General features: G+C 46.8%; 2 protein-coding genes across 2 annotated transcripts in view; both read right to left on the bottom strand.

The window, feature by feature from the left end:
• The window catches only part of LOC100750571 (signal transducer and activator of transcription 5B), a 72,812-nt gene that overhangs the window by 8,701 nt on the left and 40,633 nt on the right, over positions 1-23,478 (bottom strand). The window contains exons 2-16 of the mRNA XM_027428133.2: positions 22,081-22,218; positions 18,648-18,804; positions 16,264-16,353; positions 15,307-15,481; positions 12,673-12,803; positions 12,328-12,479; positions 11,743-11,898; positions 11,211-11,390; positions 10,756-10,843; positions 10,557-10,679; positions 8,445-8,537; positions 3,656-3,862; positions 2,048-2,142; positions 1,725-1,855; positions 537-707 (exon numbers count right to left, since the gene is read on the bottom strand). Coding sequence (XP_027283934.1) covers positions 537-707; positions 1,725-1,855; positions 2,048-2,142; positions 3,656-3,862; positions 8,445-8,537; positions 10,557-10,679; positions 10,756-10,843; positions 11,211-11,390; positions 11,743-11,898; positions 12,328-12,479; positions 12,673-12,803; positions 15,307-15,481; positions 16,264-16,353; positions 18,648-18,804; positions 22,081-22,208 — 2,077 coding nt within the window. The 5' untranslated portion in view covers positions 22,209-22,218. The remainder of the gene's footprint in view (positions 1-536; positions 708-1,724; positions 1,856-2,047; positions 2,143-3,655; positions 3,863-8,444; positions 8,538-10,556; positions 10,680-10,755; positions 10,844-11,210; positions 11,391-11,742; positions 11,899-12,327; positions 12,480-12,672; positions 12,804-15,306; positions 15,482-16,263; positions 16,354-18,647; positions 18,805-22,080; positions 22,219-23,478) is intronic.
• On the bottom strand, positions 14,456-15,012 carry LOC107978571 (60S ribosomal protein L23a-like). The gene has a single exon (XM_035447730.1). The coding sequence runs from the start codon at positions 14,990-14,992 to the stop codon at positions 14,522-14,524; it is 471 nt and encodes a 156-aa protein (XP_035303621.1). The 5' UTR covers positions 14,993-15,012; the 3' UTR covers positions 14,456-14,521.

The raw sequence follows: 23,478 nt of genomic DNA on the forward strand, positions 1-23,478 counted from the left end.
CTTCTAGATGTGTGCGATGCATTTCTTTCTGACAAATTTGTGACAAAATGTTAGGAATAACATTTTTTACAATAATATGGAATATTTTAGCCGGGCGTTGGTGGCCCACGCCTTTAATCCCAGCACTCGGGAGGCAGAGGCAGGTGGATCTCTCTGAGTTTGAGGCCAGCCTGGTCTCCAGAGCCAGTGCCAGGATAGACTCCAAAGCCACAGAGAAACTCTGTCTCGAAAAACAAAACAAACAAAAAATATGGACTATTTTGTCCAGGAGTGGTGTTGTGCAACTTTAATTTCAGGCATCCAAGAGGCAGAGGTGTTTTCATTGCCAAACACTGCACAGGGCTCACATCTGCACTGGGTATTTCTTGAACACCAGAGGGGTGCTGTTTGGGTCTTGTGCATGGAAGAAATCTGCACATCCACGAATACACACATGTACACATACATACACATGTATGTACATAAACATACTAGCAAAATCTCAAACAAAACCAAAACCAAAGTCAGTACAAAACCCACCGCAGACGAACACTCACCAGTGGCAGGCTCGCATGGGACTGGTGTGTAGTACTTAGAATATACTTCATCCTTTGGCCGATCGGGAAACACATATATGAGGTAATTCAAGTCCCCCAAGCGGTCAGCCAGGGACCGGATGGAGAAGTCTCTAGTGGTAAAAGGCATCAGATTCCAAAACATTCTTTCCTCTAGATCAATAAACAGAACAATCACATTCTAACCATGATTTCTGAATGTGAGATCTTAAAATCCACAGGCCTAAAGTCAAAACACCTTATTAGAATCACACCAACAGAAATGCTCATCCCCAAATAGCCACAGCTGTAGATAGGGACTTCTTAGATGTCTCGGTACATAAGCAGATATATACATTGCTTCCCTAGAGAGTCAGACATCTCAGTGGCTGCAAGTTCAAGTAGAGTCCTCCCCTGTCTAAAAGAAATAGCTCTGGGGCTGGAGAGATGGCTCAGCAATTAAGAGCACTTATTCTTGCAGAGAACTGGGGTTTGATTCCCAGCACCCACATAATGGCTCACAACTGTCCATAAGTCCATTTCCAGGGGATCCTATGGCCTCTTCTGGCCTCTAGGCACAGAACACATGCAGTGCACAGACAAACATGCAGGCAAAACACCCACATACAAAATAATAAAATAGAATAAAGAAAATAAGTAGTTCTTATGGACTCCAATCTTATTCTTAGGAAGCACACCTGGAGCCAAAGAAAGCCTAAGAGTTGGTCAAGCTGGTAGAATCTTTAAACCACAAAACATGTAAATTAGCAAGCTGTCCTGCTTTACAGTAAGGGTCAGACTAAAGAAGGGACATTCTTGGGTGGCAATGCTCAGTGGCAATACCTTCCATTAATTAGGGAATCATGGAGCTATTGTATTGCTACTGTTCAGGATGACTAGAATGAGCTCCAGGCTAGTAACAATGAGGCAAGCATTTCAAAAGGGAAGTGGCTGTGACTGCCCGCTGCACATTCTAAGGCAGTAAATACTTCAGCATTTCCCATAATAAGATTGCTCACAGATGGCCTTACGAGCAGCTGTGTCAGGGTTATGTTAGTGATTCCTGTAATTAGGACTGGCCCCAACAAACAATATTGCTCGCAACAAGATGTATTAAAATCGTTTTTCAACAAAAGCAGCTACCTTTGGACATAAAGTCAAAATGTTTCACAAAAAGGGAGAGGCACTCACGAGAGTCAAACTTCCAAGCAATGGTGATGCCTCCGATTTCGGAATCGCTGAATCTCAGCAGGAAGGTCCCATCTGGCTTGTTAATGAGTAGGTCATGGGCCTGTTGCTTGTTCACGAAACCCAAGATGGCCCTGAATGAAGGAGTCACAGGGACAGAGGCAGAGGGTAACAATGCCAGGGAGAAAACTCTTGTGTTCTAGTACTGACTCAATAGATGTCTGCAGCCCCAGCTACTTGGGGGCCTGAGGCAGGAGGATTGCTTGAGCTCAAGAGCTGTCTTGGCAACATTTAATAAAAAAAGCAACAGTAAAGATGATTCTCACCCATCGTTCCAGTGAGGCTTGAGATGCTTTTTTAACACTTCCATCACACCGTCAAACCACTGCCAGAAAGTGTAATTCCGTCCTGGCAAGTTCTCCTGGTTGGAGAGACAACACGGAACAGGAAGAAAGCCAGAATGAGCATTGGAATATCAGCTGCATGTATGGCAGAGGCACTTCACAGTCTGCTGTAAAGACTGTAGAAAGATCCTTCACATGCAGTTCTGAATTAACATTAACTCTACATGTCACCCAGGAGGTACACAAGACTCGGTAGCCTTGGTGTCTGTGAAGCCATCCTCTGTCACATAGAGCAAGATGGCAAGGAGGGGAATAGGAATCTCAGGGGTAAAGCCAACTGCCTGGAGGATAAGACTGAATTCTGGGGACTCAACTACCAGAAGACTAAACCTGAACTTTGAATTGGTTTATTGCCTTTGTTCAGGTTCTCTATAAACACATTTGAGGAAGAGATGGGGAAGGCAGATTTGGCTCCGGCCTCCCAGACCTCCCAGTCCTCTGAAGAAACTGAAAAGCTTTGAATCATGCCTTGTGCCCTTACAGGCAATAAGGGCAGGATACAGACACTGAGATGGAAAACAAACATCCCCACTTTTGGAAGCAGGCAAATGTCCCTGCCTTTTACCAAGTACTCTTAAAGCCCCAAAGACAGACCACAGAGGAAAGGGAGAAGCAAAGAGTGAAAGCCACAGTGCTGGTACCAACCCTCAGGGGACTCTGCTACATCTCCAGCTAGATTCGGCTATTTCTGACATGCAGTGTGTGACAAACAGCATCGGTATCCCCTGGGAGATTCTGAGAAATGCACATTTTCCCAGGCCCACCTCGGATCTGCTATGAGTCACAGCCTACGCTTTAGCAAGACACAGGATGGGTTCATAGGTCTGACCTGAATTAGATCACACGAAGCCACAGAGATGCTGACATCATACACACACATTCCCAGTAATTATCAGCCAAGTACAGTAACCAGGTTCTGTGGGAGGTGGGGGCTTCACCACAATGGCAAAGATAGGCCACTGAGGTCTGTTTCCCTGACCTCTGCTGACCAGCAGCTGCCAGCACAGGACCATCCCTTCATTCATTCAGAAGGCTCAGAAACCACGAGCTCTCTGAATTAAGGGCATCTGAAAGTTTGAGGTGAGGACATACTGGGGGAGAAGTTTAGCTAAAAAACCAAAGATCTGACCCAGTCACAGATTTGATGGATGCCAGAGGAAATGTTTCCTTTATCCATACCCCCGTTTAGGGGGCTGAGTGTCCCCTGGAAGCCTAAGCCGGCATTCCACATCAGAGCTATTGGGACAGAGCTGGGAAGGAGTCTGGCTCACATCTGCTTCACTGTTTCCTTCCTAAAGGAAGAAATGCGCTAACTGCACGCAAGGTCCGGCTTACCCACACCATGAAGAGATGTGACTCCACGTGAGACCCAACTAACTCTCAAGCTGTCCGTCTACACAGATGTTCCTGTGACTTTGGGTAGAGTTTATGAGAACTATGAAGGACGGGGGCCCAGGGCAGGGAAACTCCCGCAGACGAACATTGGGAAAGACTGAAGTAAGAGCTGCTGGCGGCTGGCTGGCCACTCACCCGGTTGAACTGGGACCAGGACACCGACATGCTGTTGTAGTCTTCGAGGTGACTGCTGCTGCTGTTGAACAATTTCTGTGCCAGGAACACTAGGTTCTCCTTGGTCAGGCCCCGGTTGCTCTGCACTTCTGCCTTGAATTTCATGTTGAGAGCCTCACACAGCTGCGGCCACAACACCTTGTCAGGCACAGCGAATGGCACCCTGCCCTGAGAGGGACAGAAACCAGGATATAAGAGAACAGCTGCATGACTGAGTCTCTCAAGCTGCAACCGAGAGGCAGCAACGACTGGAAGGAGTCAGCAAGATTTGTCTTGCCAAGCCTGAGCACATTCAGACTTTCATGGGCTGCCCCGTTCTGAGACACATAAGGTTCTACTTTACTGTCCTCATATATAACACAGCTAGAGGGCCACCTCGTGCTCAGGGCGTTGGCTTGGGAGCTGCTGACCCTGCAGTCTGATTCTGGTTCTGATAAATGTTGTCAGAACAAAGTATCGTCATGTCGTGGCTCCTGGTCTAGATTCACTGGAAGTTTAGATATTGAAAACATTGCCAGGTGTTGGTGGTGGCACACGCCTGTGATCTCAGCACTCGGGAGGGTCAGGAGCTTAAGGTCATTTTCTGCTACAGAGAGTTTGAGATCAACCTGGGCTATAGAGACCCTTTTAAAAGAAAGAAAGGAAGAAAAGAAAAGAAACAGAAGAACCAGGCTGGCTTTCTAAGTGAGTACAGAGAGAGAAAGGACACACAACATGTATGGCCACAAGTGTAACACCTGCCCTTGACATCTGCCAAGAACTCCAGCTCAAAGTGAAGCAACTTGGCATGGGAGAGTGGAAATTTTCTAGTTGGCAACTTTATTGATAAATAGGTTAGCATATGAACTTTTAATAAATTGCTTCGTATTCCAGCCAGCCAGTTGGTCAATGGATTACAAAGGTGCAATAGCCTGGAGGAATGTGGTCGGGTGCTCACAGCACACAATATGCTGCACGTTTTTAAATAGCCAGAAGAGGGGGCTGTCTCTCTCTCTCCCTTCCTCCTTTTTCCCTTCCCCCTCCCCTTTCTGTGGGAGTGGGTGGGGGTGGTACACATATATGGAGGCCAGAGGTCAACCTCAGGTGTCATTCCTGGTGAGATTCAAGAAAAAGTTGTCCAGCTATGAATTTGTGAAATTCAGTTATCTGCTTCTAAGATATGGGGATGGAACAGGTATCCCAAAAGGTGAGAAATAGAAAAAAAGAGGGTGGTTGCCAATCTTGCATAAGTAAATTAAAACCAACAATGTAAACAGTCTCTCTCTCTCTCTCTCTCTCTTTCTCTGAGACAGGGTTTCTCTGTGGTTTTGGAGGCTGTCCTGGAACTAGCTCTTGTAGACCAGGCTGGTCTCGAACTCACAGAGATCTGCCTGCCTCTGCCTCCTGAGTGCTGGGATCAAAAGAGTGTGCCACCACCGCCCAGCAGACAGTGTATCTTTTTTTTTTTTTAAAGATTTTATTTATTTATTCTGTATACAACATTCTGCTTCCATGTATATCTGCACACCAGAAGAGGGCACCAGCTCTCATAACGGATGGTTGTGAGCCACCATGTGGTTGCTGGGGATTGAACTCAGGACCTCTGGAAGAACAGTCGGCGCTCTTAACCTCTGAGCCATCTCTCCAGCCCCCCAGACAGTGTATCTTAAGACTCAAGAATAACTAGTTTTACTCCACATCTTGCCTTTCCTCATGAGCTTTATGATTCGTATTTTTTGATTTATTACTGGGGCTGGAGAGATAGCTCAAGTGATTAAGAGCATTGGCTGTTCTTGCAGAGGACCTGTGTTTGATTCCCAGCACCCACATGGTAGCTCACAATCATTTGTAACTCTAGTTCCAGCAGAACTGATGCCCTCTTCTGGCCTCCACGGGCAACAGGCACAATATGGTACACATATATACACTCGGACAAAATACGTATAAGATAAGATATAAAAACTCAGGCCTCTGTGCTTACTTGGAAAGCATTTTACTAATCCATCTCCCAGCCCCCCTTTTAGTTTATTTGAGACAGGGTCTCATGGAGCCCAATTTGGTCTTGAACTTAATATTAATATATATTTAAGGATAACCTTGAACTTCTGATCCTTCTGACTCTACCTCCCAAGTGTTTGGATTACAAGAGTGAGTTACCAAGCCTGGTCAAGGGGACTGTCAATGTTTTTTTCTTTCTTTTTAAAAAGATACTTTACTTTTAGTTACGGGTCTCTGTGTGTGCATGTACATGTATGTGTGTGTAGGTGATCACGGAGTCTCTGGAGCTGGAGTTAAAGGTGGTTGTGAACCACCTGACATGGGTGGGCACTGCTAACTGAATTCTGGTCCTCTGCAAGAGCAGTAGCCACTCTTAACCTGTGAGCTGTCTCTCCAGCCCCTCAATGTTCTTAGCACAAGAAAATGATATATGTTCAGGAGATGGACATGCTAGTTACCCTGATCTGATTATTACACAATGTACGTGTAAATCAATGTATGCCATAAATATGTAGCTGTTGTTTTTTTGTTTGTTTGGTTTTGGTTTTTCGAGACAGGGTTTCTCTGTGGCTTTGGAGGCTGTCCTGGAACTCTCTTTGAAGACCAGGCTGGCCTCGAACTCACAGAGATCCCCCTGCCTCTGCCTCCTGAGTGCTGGGATTAAAGGCGTGCGCCACCACCGCCCAGCAAATATGTAGTCTTAATGTGCCAATTGAACACTAAAAAGAAATCCTTCCTCTTCCTTTCCTTTTCCTCCATTTTGAAGAGCGGGTCTTGCTCTATGTCCCAGGCTGGGCTGGAATTCATCATCCTCGTGCCTGGGCCTCCCAGGCGCTGAGAATGTAGGGATGCACCACCACCTGCAAACTCTTCAATTCTTCTATGGTGGCTAAACATTCTGCAACAGGGAGACCAATATTTGCCAAGCCCCACCCATGGGAATCTATCTGTCAGTCCCCGCCCTTAGCTATGACAAACAAGGCCCTAATGCACTTGTTACACAACATACACATAATATTTGTGCAGAATAAAATCCCAATAGAATATCTATATTTTATTGTGTATAGGTGTTCCGGTGTGCAGATGATGCACATTTATGAGGCCAGAGGTTGACATTCAGTGTCTTCCCTATTTATTTTTCTCACTGAACCTGGAGCTCTGTGATATGGATACACTATCTGGCCAGGGAACCATAGAGATCCTCATGACCCTACCATCCCAGAGCTGTGATTACAATCAAGAGCAGCCACACTGTTTTGTTTTTTGTTTTTTTCTACAGGTTTTAGGAAATATGTATAGAAAACAAGCACTTTACTGACTGAGCCATTTGTTAAATCCCTGTATTTATTTATTAATTCTTTTGAGACAGGGTCTTATTATGTAACCCTGAATTGCCTGGAACTCATTATGTTGACCAGGCTGGCCTCTGCCTTCCAAGTGCTGAACTGAGATTAAAGGTGTACCATCACGTCAAGCTTTCTGCATTTATTTTTAAATAGCTAGCATTTAAGATATCCTAGTCATTAGTTTAACAAAAAAGGGAGAATTCATATTATTTGGGCAAGATACCCTACTGATTGCACACTGCAGGCATGTCAAGGTTACAGAGCGCTCTGGACAGCAGGGACAGAAACGAAGCAATCTAATTCAGAAGGCTTATGAAAGCAGTGTATGGCGGCCTTTTTTCAAGAGGCTAAACTCCGGGTTTGCAGTACACACAGGGAAGGATCTCATAAAAACCCTGCCTTTGCAATAAAGCATGGTCCTCTAAAGTCGGCAGCTGGAGAGCCAGGAATCTCACATCACACACTGGAGAAGGACAGACTTTGATGAGCCGAATAACAGCAATCCTTTTATCATGCTCCTGTAAATTAAGTTCTATGGGAAATATTCAAGACAGATCTCTGCTCATGGAAATGTTTTGAAAATGTTCATCATGGGCAAAGGTGTGTAGCTTAATGGGTAGAGTGCCTGCCCAGCCTGCCCAAAGGTCTGGGTTCTATTCCCAGTACTTCATAAAAAAAAAAAATGTGCGTGGTTGGTGAATGCCTGGTGAATCCCAGCACAGGGAGAGGAGGCAAGAAGGTCAGGGGTTCTTTGCTGCATAGTGAATTCAACACTGGCCTAGGATACTATATGAGACCCTGTCTCAAGAAAAAGAAAAGGAAGGGGGGCGGGCAGAGGAGAAGGGGGTGGTAGGGGAGGGAGAGGCAGGGAGGAAAGGGGAGATAGAGGGAGCACAAATGCTTGGGGGTGTTTAAGCCCACAACATATCTGTCCCTCAGACAAAGTGCGTCATTCTTTCTAAGAGCTGGGATGAATCACAGACCATGAGACCTAGGAAGAGTGTTGAATGTCATCTTCATTTACTGGCAAATGACTGAGGTGAGTTCTCAGCTAAAGTAAACTCTAGAAAGGGCCTAGGAGTCCCCAAACCATCCAGGGTGGCTCTGAGGATTCAAGTATTTACTGAGCATTTCCTGTGTTACTGAGCATAGCCTCAGGATGGCACGTCATGGAGCAGTGTGTTACCTGGGTTGCAGGTACCAGCTGGAAACAGAAGCTCCTCTGAGCCCCTCCCTCTAGGTCAGGTGAACTTCCCATGGTACCAGGCAGGAGGAGGTTGAGCTGAGTTCAAGTCCTGTCTGGACATGAAGCCCTTCCTTGGTCCACATTTTCTAGTGTCTCCTAAGGAAAACGACCCGCCTCCCACAGGGAGAGAGAAAGAACCAGTCTTGAGGTCTGAAGACCCCAGACCAAGGAATCTACTCACAGGCTCTGCAAAGGCATTGTCCCAGAGGACGGTGGCTGTCGCATTGTTGTCCTGGCTGCCATGAACAATCACCACCACTGGGAGCGACAAGGTCTGGAAGGCAGAGAGGGATTGAGCATTCCCGAGACTTCCATCCCCTTCTGTCTGGTTCCCCGATCAGTACTGAGTTTTCCTTCCAGTTTCAGTGCTGGACTCAAAGAGCTGGAATGGTGCTGGCAATAGCTGGGGCCTCGAAGATACTTAATCTGCCCATCTAGCTCTCTAACTAAGGAGCTAACTAACTTCCTTTTTGGGAAAAGATCTCACTTTGTACTCTAGGCTGACCTTCAAATCATTATATAGCCTAGGTTGGCTTCAACTCAATGTTTCTTTTCTTTTTCTTTTTTGAAACATGAGTTCATGTAGCATACAGATACTAACCTCAAATGCCCTATGAAATGGAGCCAGGCCTTGAACTCCTGATCACCTGTTTTTACTTCTGACTTTTCAAGTGCTATACTGCTATATGCTATACAGGCTATACTGCTGCCATATTCAGCTTTGGTGTCAAACTTTTTTTTTTTTTTAGTTTTACTTTCTTTCTTTTTAATTTTATTTTATTTATTATGTATACAACATTCTGCTTCCATATATATCTGCACACCAGAAGAGGGCACCAGATCTCATAACGGATGGTTGTGAGCCACCATGTGGTTGCTGGGAATTGAACTCAGGACCTCTGAAAGAGAAGTCACTGCTCTTAACCTCTGAGCTATCACTCCAGCCCCTTTTTATAGTTTTTCAAGATAGGGTTTCTGTGTCCTGACTGTCCTGGCACTTGCTCTGTAGGCAAGGCTGGCCTTGAACTCACAGAGATCCGTCTGCCCCTGTGACCGCCCAGCTTGATTTCAAACTCTTGATTCCTGCCAAAGGCTAGAATTACAAGTATGTACCACAGTTCCTAGCTGGATTGTAGATATTTTGTGGGTGAAGTTTCTTGGATATTCTGAAGGATGGGACAACTTTCTCACAAGCACAAGAAGAATAGGAGAGAAAACAGATATTTCTACACAGCTCTAATCCCAACTCTGGATACTGAGGCAGGACTCTAAGCTCAAGGCAAGCCTGGGCTACAAGGTAAGTTTTAGGCTAGTCTGAGCTACACAGTAAGACCATATTTCAAAAAACAAACAAAACCCCAACCCACTAAACAAGCAAATATAAAACTACACAACCACAAAAAGTCCAACTCCAATCTTTTCTTAAATTCACACTGAGTGGTTTCCCGTGATCATTTTTTCGGGCATCTTCCTAGCTATTTCAGTTTGTTATTGTTTGAGCCTAAAGTGAATTTGAGAAGATAACAGCTCTAAGGATAAAAGTCTCTCCATTTCTTCTTATCAACAATAAAAAGGAAGATACTACACGGTCATAATTCTTTTGGCATTTAAACAAAAGATATGCTGTGTATATACTACACAAACAAACACACATTGTACTCTACACACACACTACACATATACACCACAGAAACACTGCACTCACACACTGCATACTCTATACACACTGCATACACAAACATATCTGACACACACTGCACTCATGGTACACACACTGCATACTCACTGTAAATATTCATGCCCACTGTGGACATATACTACATGAAAACACAGTGTACACAACTAAACTCACTGTACACACACATACTGTACACATTATATATATATATATATATATATATATATTATAGGAATACAGTGTATATACTATATATGTGTATGCACATATCTACACATACACACAATATATACACGTTATACATACATTGTGTACATACATGGTATATACACACTGCACTCATACCGTATATGTAATATATAAACATGCACATGATATACATGCTACACATGTACTATGTATATTTACACACTGTATACATTTTATACACACTGCATATACACACAACACACATATGGTCTACATGCTGTAAATATGCATGCATACTGTGTACACACACAGCATACAGTGGATACATACTGCACACACACATACACACACACACACTGTGTACAGTGGATACATATCGCATACACACTGCGCACACACATACCTACAGGCTGACGGGGACTTTACCTTGACTTGAAAGACCAGCTCATTTCCACCCACGCTGAACTGTGAGTCAAACAGGATTGTGAACTTCTCTTCGGTCACCGACTCTGCACCACGGCGATCAGACCTCTTGATTCGTTTTAGGGACTGCAAAGGAGAAGCAGGAGATGAAGAGGCCTAAGACACTGAGGGAGCGTCCGCTGTGCCTCTCTCAAGTCCTCACCATGTTTCTGAAGTGGGCGCTGAGGGTGCCTGTGGCTTGGTGATACTCCATGACACAACAGTTGTTCAGGATCTCGCCGCTGTAATCACTGCAAATTAGACAGAAAACAAGCTGCAGATGACACGGGCAGAGAAAGCAAGCTAGAGCTGGGAAACAAAGCGGGCTGCTAGGAACAGCTGCCACTGAGAGGAACTTAGCCACTGAAACTAGGCAACAAAGCACAGAAGTGACTTTCAGCCAACAGGTCCCTCTCTAGCTAATGAAATGATACCATCTTTATATATAATATGTATGTATGTATGTATGTATGTATGTATGTATGTATGTATGTATATTCATTCTCAGATCCAGAAGAGCAAGAGGGAAAACAGGGGTCAGACATTAAGAAACAATTTTTATCTTCCATCTCAAGGACCAAGCAGAGTGCCAAAGAGGGGACACTGAGGCACACTCACTTGCGGGTGTTCTCGTTCTTGAGCAGGGACTTGGCCTGCTGCTCACTGATGATGGTCGCCTTCACCTGAGGGGGGTTCATGTGCACGTTCAGCTTCCCACCCACCAGCAGGCGCACGGTGGCTGCGAACTTGGTCTGGGTCTTCAGGACCTGAGGAGGTTGCTTCTCGATGATGAATGTGCTGCAGGGGACACAATGACCAGACAGCTGACCAGATGCTGGCTCCGGGGAGAGAGCTGGGAGGCCAGCAAGAGGGGAGGACCTTCCTGTGGGGCCTACTAGGAAGGAGGGGCCTGGACTCTGTTCCCGGGGAGGACATGGGGGACTGGAGACAGATGTGTTTCCTGCAGTGTCCCCAATACACACTGGGCCAGGACAGCCACAGCAGCAGAGCTGTTAGAGCCAGAGTGGGTGGGGGAGGGGGAGGAGCAGGACTGGGGCAGAGCTCTGGGTTTGACAGCTCCTGGACCTCCACATGTCCACCCCCAGGAACTGCCATGTCCCTGTGAGCATGGCCGGGAGGCAGCAGTCACCTGGTGACCAGGGCTGAGATGATGTCTGTGATGGTGGCGTTGACCTCGGCCAGCATCTCCTCCACGGGGCCTGGGATGGGCAGCTGCTGGCAGAGGTGCTCAGCCCTGCGGATCTGCTGCCGGTTCTGCCAGATGAGCTCAGCCAGCTTCTCACACCTGCAAGGAGCCCAGGGCCCTCAGAGGGACAGTGGCCTTTGTCCCAGCACAGGCCAGGGGAGGAGGCCACATGACACTCTTCCTCCCTCCCAACAAAGCCACACTCCCTCCCAAGGTGCTGGCATGAGCCACCACTACCCTGCACAGACACAGAGCAGAGTCCCACTTTCCAAACGCAGAGGGCAGACAGGGTGGCCCCAACTTGGAACCAACCAGCTCAAGAGTAGCCCTGCCCATTCCAAGGCACCACTGTCCTTAGGGGAGGTGTCATGGGACTGAGGAGCCAAGTCCCATCAGGAGCCAAGACATTGATAGAGTGAGAGCTGTCACAGACAATGGGAGCCTGCTGCTCGGGCCAACACAGGACAGACGAGGCAGCTGGCACCACTGCGCAAGCCCCTGCCCACCCTGCCCACCTCTCGCCCTCACCAGGACTGCAGCACGTCCAGGCTGCCCTCGGGGGGACCCCCGTTCCCGGCCAGCTGCTGCCGCCTCTTCCACTGGATCAGCTCGTCATCCAGGATGATGGTCTGTTGCTTCCTCAGCAGCTGCAGGGTTTTCTGGTGCTTTTCAGCCAGCTCCTGCATGAGGGAGGGCACAGCAGCCTTCTGGCTTCTGGGGAGCAGCCACAGGCCCTCTCTACCTGCTCCACCTCACATGCACCCCAGGAAAGAGGGGACCTGTTGTCATCTTGGCTCTGTCCCCTTCCTGGTGCCCTGGCTCTCAGGTGACAGAGCTCCCTCCCAGGAGCAGAGGGATGCAGGACCCACTCACCACACGGTACTGCTGCAGTGTCTGTGCCTCTCGCTGCAGCCAGGCCTCCAGGGACACTTGCTTCTGCTGGAGGGCTGTCTCCCGGCTCATGCGCTCCTGGGGGTTCAGCTGGGCCAGCTGGGCAAACTGAGCTGGAGGAGGGGACAGGGCAGTGGGAAGTCTGGAGGATCTCCCATACTCAGGGTCAGACACCCCATCGACAGTAAGTCGATGTAAAAGGGTTCCTATTAACCAGGGGTGTCTCATGATGAAGGGGCTCTCTCAGAAGACAGTCTCTAGTCTCTCATCAGGGATCTCCTGACAGCCTCTCCTGGGCTGAGAGCAGGTGCTGGATAGGAAAGCAAGTCCTTGCCTGCCTCCCATTCACCACAGAGAGCACCCCAAGGGCTTTACGTTGGACTGTGTGTACCAGTGGCCCGTGGTTTACCAGCTTGCTGAACTTAGGCCAGTTTTCTTCTTTCCTGTGCCCTAGTCTCCCATCTATAAAAAGAGAACCCTGACAACAGCTCAATGGTCTGCAGTTGAGACTAATACTCTCATACCTCTTTTTCTGTATGCTGGGGATCAAACCCAGGACTTAGTGACTGCTAGGTCAGCACCCTCCCAACTGAGCTACAGGCTCACCTTTCAGTACACAGGGACAGATCCTGAGTTACGAGGAGGATACAGAGGCATGGAAGGAGTGTTTGTCCTCAGCCGCTCTGCTCAAGCATGTCTATTACTGCTGCTTGCAACTCTTCCTTGTTCCCCACTCCAGACCCAGAAAAAGACCCTGAGTGCTGGCATTATTGTTTCCTCCAGTGACCCTTGAGCAGCCCAGCATTCTTACTCAGACCTTGCCAAGAATTTGTGCACACTGGCAGGCCTCATTTAAGTTCATGGCTGGCCTTGGAGAACCATGTCACACTGACCTGATCCTTGCCCCAGGGACACACAAGCTGGGATGGACAAAAGCAACATTAGACAGCTAGGGCAAGCCCACAACTAGAATTTATGCGGGCCTCAGGGTACAGAACTAAAAGACATGGTTCTTTCTCAATGATTTGTAATCTGGGAAGCCTGGGAGTCAGTAAATAACGTCAACATGGTGACGTGCTGTGTTCCTCACACATGCCCTTAGAAGACACAGGCTATGTGCCTGGCCGCATGGAGACAAAAGTCTTCTGAGGTTCTTACTTTTCAGAATTGTTCTTAGATTTATTTTATTTTATGTGTATGAATGTTTTCCCTACATATATGTCTGTGTGTCATGCCTGGTACCCACATAGGTCAGAAGAGGGCATTGGATCCCTTGGAAGTGGGGTTACAGATGATTTTGAGCCACCAAGTAGATTCTGGGAATCAAGCCCAGGTCCTCTGCAAGAGCAGCCAGTGCTCTCAATCACTTGAGCCATCACCCCAGCCCCTCTAAGAATCTGAAACAAACATGCAGGCATGGAGAAGAAAGTGTTAATGCTCCCTGTAGGGTCAAGAGGGAGTGCTGGTGAGGCTCCGTAACCCTTAGAAGTATTCTCAATTTCTGTGTGCCCCAGAACAAAGGCTAGAGAACATTGTCCGTAAGGCACACAGGGGCATAGGAAGGCCCTTCTGAAGAAACACATAGAACACTACATGGTGGGCACCACAAATAGAGCTCCTTCAGTGGAATGAAGCTAGGGCCTCATACATGCTAGGCAAGCACTCTATCTCTAGGCCCCTAAGTGGGATGTCCTTCCCATTTATCAATTCAGCAAGGCTGCATTTATGAAATGCTTACTCTATACAATGTATTATACCCTCTATATACTATTTATTTATTTATTTTTATGGTGGAAAAGAGTATATTTGGAATTAACCAGCTGGATTCAGTTTAGATGATCCCAATTTTGTTGGCAACATCCAGAGCATCATAATCAGGAGCCAAGCAAACGTATGCCTTCTTCTCTCCGTCAGGCCTTATGAGGGTGTTGACTTTGGCCTCATCAATGTCATAGAGATTCTTCACAGCCTGTTTGATCTGGTGCTTGTTGGCCTTGACGTCCACAATGAACACAAGTGTGTTGTTGTCTTCTATCTTCTTCATGGCTGACTCAGTGGTCAGGGGGAATTTGATGATGGCATAGTGGTCAAGCTTGTTTCTCCTGGGAGCGTTCTTTCGAGGGTATTTGGGCTGCCTCCAGAGCTGCAGGGTCTTGGACTGCTGGAAGGTGGTTGACATGTGGATCTTCTTCTTTTTGTGGCTGTGGACCCCTTTCAGCACTGCCTTCTTGGCTTTCAAGGCCTTCGCTTTGGCTTCGGCTTTGGGAGGGGCAGGAGCTTCCTTCTTCGCTTTCGGTGCCATCTTGGCGAAAAGGCTCTATATACTATTTATTAAACTATGAATACCTTCTTAAAAGAAAATGTCTTCCACAGCTACCTCAAACTTCCTGAGTGCAGGAAACCTGAGCGAGACCCCCCATTCTCCCTGTCAGGTGCCACGCGCTCTCCCTCCCTAAGCCTCACCCTTCCAGTACCTTCTTCAGTGTGAATAGTTCCATTTCACTCAGACACAGGCAAGGCTCAGAATGGAACCGGGTTCTCTTCTACCTCCTCAGAGCGTGCTTCTCGACCTCACTCCCACCCCCAGAGCATCCTGGACCAGGATGCAGGCCTCACCTTGGATCCGCAGGCTCTCCTGATACTGGATGATGAAGTACTCTTGGGTCTGCTGCAGCTTCTTCAGCTCGTTCTCCGTGTCCTGCGTGATCAGACGCAGTTCCTCAAATGTCTGGTTGATCTGAAGGTGCTTCTGGGACATGGCATCAGCCAGACTTCCAGCTGGAGAGCTCCCCTAGGGACAGATGGGGAAACTCGGGATGTGAGGGTGGGTAGGAAGCCATCCATCTTCCTCCTTAGGTGAAGCTAAGACCCCAAACGTTAACTCTGAGGTGAGAAGAAACCACAAACGCCATGTGTGAGAACCGGGGTAGAAGGGAAACTGTGGAGAGAGAGGTGAGCTGCAGGGCACCTTCATGCTGAGACTTGTGCTTCAGCTCTGCCCTCCACCAGAGTGTCCCAGACAGGATGCGACACTTCTTGAGAGACTAGAACTCCACACGCCTCAGGGTCACCCAGGTTGTCCTACTGATGATTGTGACCCCTGATTCCGTAGTCATTCATTGACACAATGCCACTACTGTGGCTAAGTTGGGGACATGTTGGAAACACATGGTCTGGGTCTATTTGCTTCCACCATGGATAAAGCCACACCTCTCAAAGGTCTCCCAAAGCCCCTCATGAAGCTGTGGGGAGGCATGCTCAAGACCTGTGGATCTGACTGTTTGAGTGACTAGGTTTGACCCACCCCCTCAGCAGCTGGCCCAGAGGCATGAAGAAATTCCTCCTAAGGAATCTCACCTGGATGTGAGCACCTTCAACACAAACACGATTTGCTTGGGGTTAAATTATTTTGCACATGGTCACCTTGCTTTATGACTGTATTCTTACTGGAGTTATAATCTAAGATCAGCTACCTAAAAGAGACACTAGTACATATTGGGTCAACTCGACAAAGTGGGGACCAAAGGGGAATGATCAAGAGGGCTCCCCAGCTCCCACACCCATGACACTCACGTTGTTGGCTTCCCGGACCAGCCTCTGTTCATTGTACAGAATGTGCCGGATGCAGCGAACCAGCTCCATGGGGCAGCGGTCGTATGTGTTCTGAAAGAGGACAACAGCAGACATCACTTGGTTCCACTCCATGCTGTGGGTTGACCCGACTCAGGACAGGGAGCACTCATGATGGAGATGTGGTAATGGCAGAGGCAATGGGCAGGGCTATTCCTCCCATAGGGGCAGGAATGAGAAAAGACATCATGGAAAATGCAATTACAGTAAAAAGGTAAGGCTGTTTTATATTCTGAATCTTAATGCCCAAAGCAGTACAGCAACTTTCTTGGAAATGGGCAAGTTTTTAAAAGGCCATAGCAGACAAGAGACAGGACATTGAGATCTCCTGTCAGTTATAATCAGAATTACTATCACAGTGAGGGGAAGATGGGTATCTTTTTTCCTCTGGATGAGGCACCCCAGGAGGACACAGCATCAGTTATTTAGAGTTTGAGACCAGCCTAGACAACATGATGAGACCCTTCCTCACACTGCTCTTACAGAAGACCAGAGTTCAATTCCCCTAACCCATGGCAGGAGGCTCACAATCACCTGTAACTCCAACTCTTGGGCACCTGAGAGCCTCTTCTGGCCTCTGAGGGCACCTGCACTTATGCATGCGCGCGCACACACACGCACAATTTTAAAAATAAAATTTAAAAATATCTAAAGTAAGGAAAGGAGATAAGTGATTATTTTAAAATGTTAATGTCAAAGCCAAAATAAGGCTGCAAAAGGTTGGCAGGATGACTGGGACAAGAGGGTTGCTTCAAGTTTAAGACTAGCATGGGCTATAATGGGAGATCCTACTATAAAACAAGTCACAAAATTGAACCAAACTAAATAAAACATTAAAGAGATATGACAACTAGGTATAATATGTGATCCTGGACAGGAGAATGGAAAACACCCTAAAGATCATTTCCGAGCCAGTTGACAAAATGGATATAGAGACAGAATCTGAAGCAAGAGTATATGTGAACACTAAACACACTGAAGTTGATAACTCCATTATGACCATGGAAGGGAAAGTTCATGTTCTTAGAACATACACACTGAAGTACTCAGGGGAGGGATATAATGCATGCAACTTACTTTCAACTAAAATTTTTGCGTGTGTGCATGCAAGCATGTGTCGGGGGAGGGGAGAAGCAGGGCAGAGGAACTTGAGAGAGAGGCGGGTAAAGCAAATGCTGGCAACAGGTGCATCTGAGCATGTATGTAAGATGTAGGGGGCTCTTTGCACCATTGCTGCAACTTTCTGTATATTCAAATTATTTTCAAACAAAATGTCAAGGGAGAGAGTAAGAGTCATAGCTGGGAGTGGTGCACACCTGTAACCCACACTGGGATTGGAGTGAGGCTGATGCAGAAAGAATTCCAGTTTGTGGCCAACCTGAATTAAATAGTGAGGCTTTTTTCCCTTTTAAAAATATTCTATTGTCACCAAGCATTGGTGGCTCACGCCTTTAATGCCAGCACTTGGGAAGCAGAGGCAGGAGGATCTCTTTGAGTTTGACACCAGCCTGGTCTACAGAGCGAGTGCCCGGATAGGTTCCAAAGCTACACAGAGAAACCCTGTCTCGAAAAACAAACAAATATTTATTGTTTATTTTCATTCATGTGTATCTGTATGTCACATGTGGGTGGGTGCGTGACCTTCTGTAGAGGTCAGAAGAGGGGTCCAAGCCCCTGGAGCTGGAGTTACAGGTAACTGTGAGTCCCCTGATATGGGATAGCTGTGTGCTCACTGGTTTTGTGCCAACTCACACTAATTGAAGTCATCAAAGAGGAGGGATCCTCAATTTAGAAAATGCCACCATAGGCTTGGGTTGTAGGCAAGCCTGTAGGGCATTTTCTTAATCAGTGACTGATGGCAGAGGGCCCAGACCATGTGGTGCTGGGAGCTATAAGAAAGCAGGCTGAGCAAACCATGAGGAGCAAGCCAGTGAGCAGCTCCCTCCATGGCCTCTGCATCAGCTTCTGCGTAAGGTTCCTGCCTTGCTTGGGTTCCTGTCCTGACTTCCTCCTATGATGTGGAAGTGTAAGTCAAATAAACCCTTTCCTCCCCAAGCTGCTTTGGGTCATGGCGTTTCATCACAGTGACAATAACCCTAAGGCAGGCAGGAAGCGCTCTTAACCACAGAACCAACTCTCCAGCCCCACAGTGAGACTCCTGTCTCAGAAGGCAACACCATGACCACAAAACCAATCAGAACCGTATGTAGGGAACACATGATTTTACGGGGCTGGGCTGAGGATCAGAAAGCTGGCATCTGCAGATTAAATGAAGGGAGAAGCCCTCCCAGGGCCGGGGCCTGAGTGTGGTCAGCATTGGCACCCACCTGGAGCTGTGTGGCATAGTGCCCCAGCTTGATCTTCAGCAAAAACCCATCTTCCCCCACCTGGTGTTCTGCCTTCTTCTGAAGCTCCTGCACCAGGCCCTCCAGGAGCTGGGTGGCCTTAATGTTCTCCTGTGGATTATCAAGATCTATTGAGTCCCTAGGGGAAAAAAATTACACAATCTGTATACATACATGCACAGGAGCCTGTACACATGCAGTCTCTACATGCTACATTTGTTTTGTGGGGATTTTTTTTTTTGAGACAGGGTTCTACACTAAATCATGGACTGGCCAGGAACTCAAGTGTCCTGCCTTAACCTCCCGAGTACTGAGAATATAGGTGTGAGCATGAAACATGATTTCTTCTTAATATTCCTATGTGTTAAGAAACATCCCAGTACACATTAGCTAAATGTCTACATTGCTCTATTCTAATTACCTTAGCTGAACTATACATTTCTTCATTTAAATAAAAAAAAAGCACCCCCTCTTCTCTTTCCTTTACTGACCGATTCTGCTATTACCCCACTTGCTTCCTAGGAACGAAGGGGAAAGGTTTTTTTCCTGCATTCTCAAGGGAATAAGGGGTCTGCTAACTTCTGGTTTATAGTCCCAGCTTCAGGGTATAAGGGGCCCAAGGTCAACACTGTTCTGAGAGTCCTTTCCAGCTTCAGCTGGTTCCAGGCCCCTAATTACTGCCCTTTGTAAGGAACCCTGGAAAGGAGGCTTCAAGGCAGAAGGTGCCTACAAGTTTTCACACCCATGAGAAATTTCTGTCATCATTGCACACGTGGGGCTTGGAAGCAATGCTAGCTCTTCCAGTGAAGGCGAGAAGCCAGTTTACGGATCTCCTGTCATGCAGAGCTATTCAACTGGTGACAGGGGTTGGGCGAACTTCCTCCTTATCTTCTTTTTTTTTTTTTTTTTTTTGTCCTTTTAAAATTTTTGTCTACAAGTTAGGCAACAATTGCTACTGGGCAATACTTAAGTGACTTAGCACGCTGAGAAACCAAACAGCTGTCACACTGAAATAATATCTAATTACTACTGACCAGGTCCAGAGCCAGGGAAGAGAGCCAGTGGCAGCTAAAAGACAGCCACCCGAAAATCCCTGCAGTTAATGAGTGGCTGGTGGCAGACAGAGCTGTGCAGGGTGCACAAAAGCCCTGAGACTGGCATCAGGGACCACCCGACCTGTGTCTGGAGAAGGCAGTGACAAAAGCCAATTTTTAGATATGTATGCTCAATGTATTGAATAAAATATGTAGTAAATGAAAGTCTAGAAGGATTGAAGGGACAGCCTTGTACCTCTGTTCTGACTGGGAGCCCAGAACTCAGCAGTCTGACCCTCAATTTGAATTCAACTGCGACCTATGACCTATGATGAGAGACTTCATGACAGCTTTAATATGAAGAGCTGGAGACTCTTCATTGATATTTTCCTTTTCCTTTTTTCTTTCTTTTTCTGTTTTTGTTTGTTTGTTTGTTTGTTTTGGTTTTTCAAGACAGGGTTTCTCTGGCTGTCCTGGAACTAGCTCTATAGACCAGGCTGGTGTCAAACTCACAGAGATCTGCCTGGCCCATATCTTTCTTTTCTTTTCTTTTTCTTTCTTTCTTTCTTTCTTTCTTTCTTTCTTTTTTCTTTTTTTTTTTTTGGCTTTTTGAAACAGGGTTTTTCTGTGTAGCTTTGGAGCCTCTCCTGGCACTCACTTTGGAGACCAGGCTGGCCTCGAACTCACAGAGATCCACCTGTCTCTGCCTCCTGAATGCTGTGATTAAAGGCGTGTGCCATCAACGCCCGGCTCTTTATTTTCTTATGAAAAACAAAATCTAAAATCCAGGTTTTCCTTAATATCAACACAAATCTTTCAAAGCTTATTCAGTAAGAAGTCTACACAGGAGATCTGCTAGGTGAAAGCCTATTTGCCTAGAACTGTCGTGAGTTCCTGAGTTCGAGTAATTCTCCTGCCTCAGCCTCCCGAGTAGCCGGAATTACAGACATTTGTCATTGTGCTCAAATAAATGAAAGCCTTATTTGTTTTCTTGCAGTGTTGGGCTAGGCCCTTGCATTTGCTGGACCTACATCCCATCTCTAGCCTCTATTTGAGATTTTAAATAAACAGAAACTTCCTCCTAACTAATTAATGTTTTCCTAACTCCCCCAAATCATTAAAACAGAAAAGAAAATGAAAAGGAAAAACACTAACCCAGGTGTGTTTGATGTTCTCATATTTAGCCAGTTTTTTTCCCTCTTAATTACATGAAGCCGGAATTTTTTTTTTTTTAATTGCCTAGAAAATTGCCTTTCTTCGGCACGCTTGTTTCTGAATAGAACCCTACTAACAAGCTGCTGCAATTACTCTAAGGCAACATCGCCGGTGAGTGTGGACAGTCTTCTCTCAACAGCACTGAGACTGACATCTTCTGGGAGTAAAGAACCCACCATCCTGGTGAAAGCCTGGCTGTCAGACTGACAGCCTGGGGGCGGGGCAACCAGCAAGCTCCCTGCCCTGAGCACTGCCAGGCACAGCTGGCTGCTGGTGTTCAATGTTGTAGGTGAAGGTACTGCTGGGCTGAGAGGCAGCTCACTGGTAGACGGGAGGTCTTGTGTTCAAGAAGCTTTGCCCCAGCACTTCCAAGTAAGATGCGTTGTCACTGGACTGTGTTACACCAATCTAACAATTTTAAAGCTCAAGTATGTAATTCATAATTTGGGAAGTAAAGATAAAAATGTTGGCTAAGCCAGGGCTTCATAGAGAGGCCTAGTCTCAACTCCCCACCCCATCCTACTCCCCCCAAAAAGCAAGTTCAGGGGCTGGAAAGATGGCTGTGTGCTTAAGAGGGCTTCTTGCTTTTGCAGAGGACCTGAGTTCAGATCCCAGCACCCACACTGGGTGGGCTCACAATCACCTGTGACTCCAGGTTATCTGGGATCTGATGCTGTCTTCTGGCCTCTGCAGGTACCTGCCCTCAAGTGTACATGCCCACATACAGATACATACATATACCCATCATTAAAAAACAACAAAATTCAAATTCCAAGAGTTATTTTATCTCCCTAAACCTTAGAGAAGGCCAGACACCTTTTTGTGAATTACATAAACAGTTATCAAACAGCTTTTCTTGGATTCTGGTCCTAAGGACTGACCCCAGAGCATTGGGCATGCACTCTGCCACTGGGTTCCACACCCAACCCAACCTACACAACTTTTTAATTTTTTAAAAAGATAGGGACAGGGTCTCACTTTGCAGTTTAGGCTTGCCTGAAACTCGCAATCCTTCTGCCTCAGTCTTCAAGGTGTTAGGATCATGGGGGGTTACAGGTGTGGACCACTAGGCCCCCATTACACATAGCTTTTAAAGTCTCAGAACATCTTTCTAATCAGTATCCCGTGCTTCCCAAAACATGGTGTAAAAACCGTTGTTCACCTACCAGGCTTGGCTTTCGATCCACTGGGATAAATAGTGTCGCACCTCGATGGGGAAATGCTGGCCATACAGGGCCTGCATCTGATGGAGGGCATCGCCCTGGAGCTGCTGAGCTTGTATCCACATTGCCATGGTTCACAACCTGTTAGACAAAGGCCTTGATTTGTTTGTTTGTTTGTTTGTTTGTTTGTTTCCAGCCCCACTCCCCACCCCCATTCAAAGCCACTGGAGTAAATACGCACAGGTATGCTAAAGGTCAGTTTTTAAAATGGTTTTTTCTTTATTATTGTGTGTGACACGCGTGGGTGCACACATGACAGGGTGAATGTGTAGAGGTCAGAGGACGACTCTGTGGAGACCGTTCTCTCCTTGGACCTTTATGTGGGTTCTGGGGATCAAACTTGGGTTGCCAGGTTGCTCAGCAACCATCTTTCCCCACCAAACCATGTCACCTGCCCAGATCAATATTCTCTAGAGCTTCATAAGGCTTTAAAAACACAGCCACTCAGCACGGCCATGGGAAGGGGCCCCAGATAGGCCTATGAAATGTTGACTATTGTAGTGCAAAAGGCAAAATCGTAAAAGCAGCTTTAGGGACAGCATGGCCAACAGCTTTGATATCCTAGTCCTGGTCTTTACTTTTGTCTGAAACTGCCATGGGTGCTAGGCAGGGTTTCTACAATCGTCAGGAATAATTAGCAGAGTGATCAGAAATGTAGCTTCAGATTTGCTGTTTGGGCTTTATGAGATGGGAGAACACGCTGTTTGAAAAGGAGCTGAAAAGCCATGCATTGGTGGCACACGCCTTTAATCCCAGCACTTGGGAGGCAGAGGCAGGCAGATCTCTGTGAGTTCGAGGCCAGCCTGGTCTCCAGAGTGAGTTCCAAGACAGGCTCCAAAGCTACACAGAGAAATCCTATCTCAAAAAACCAAAATAAATAAATAAATAAATAAATAAATAGGACTGTTGTATTCTACTGGTGAGGAATGGGCAGGCTTTTGGTGGGGTTTGTTATTACTTTTGTAGTGGAGATTGAAGCTCTGGCCTTGACCATGCCAGCAAGTACTCCATAGCTATATCAATATGCCCAGCCATCTTTTAACTGTTTATTTGGAGACAGCGTCTCACTCAGTTGTCTAGGCTGACTATGTACTCACTCTGTAGTCGGGGCAGGACTTAAACTTGCCATCTTATTTTATTTTGGTTTATTGAGACAGGGTTTCTCTATGTAACAGTCCTGGTTGTCCTGGAACTTGCTCTGTAGACCAGGCTAGCCTCGAACTCACTGAGATACACCTGCCTCTGCCTCCTGAGTGCTGGGACTAAAAGCGTGAATTTGCTAACCTAGGATTACAGGCTTGAGCCACTGGAGTCAGGGACAGGGAGTTTGTGTTAAAAGCT

This window comes from Cricetulus griseus, chromosome 7 (genome assembly GCF_003668045.3).
Source record: "Cricetulus griseus strain 17A/GY chromosome 7, alternate assembly CriGri-PICRH-1.0, whole genome shotgun sequence".
Lineage (NCBI taxonomy): Eukaryota > Metazoa > Chordata > Mammalia > Rodentia > Cricetidae > Cricetulus > Cricetulus griseus.

Bases quoted from the DNA above. Each gene is read 5' to 3' on its own strand.
- LOC107978571 (XM_035447730.1), bottom strand. From the start codon at position 14,992: ATGGCACCGAAAGCGAAGAAGGAAGCTCCTGCCCCTCCCAAAGCCGAA.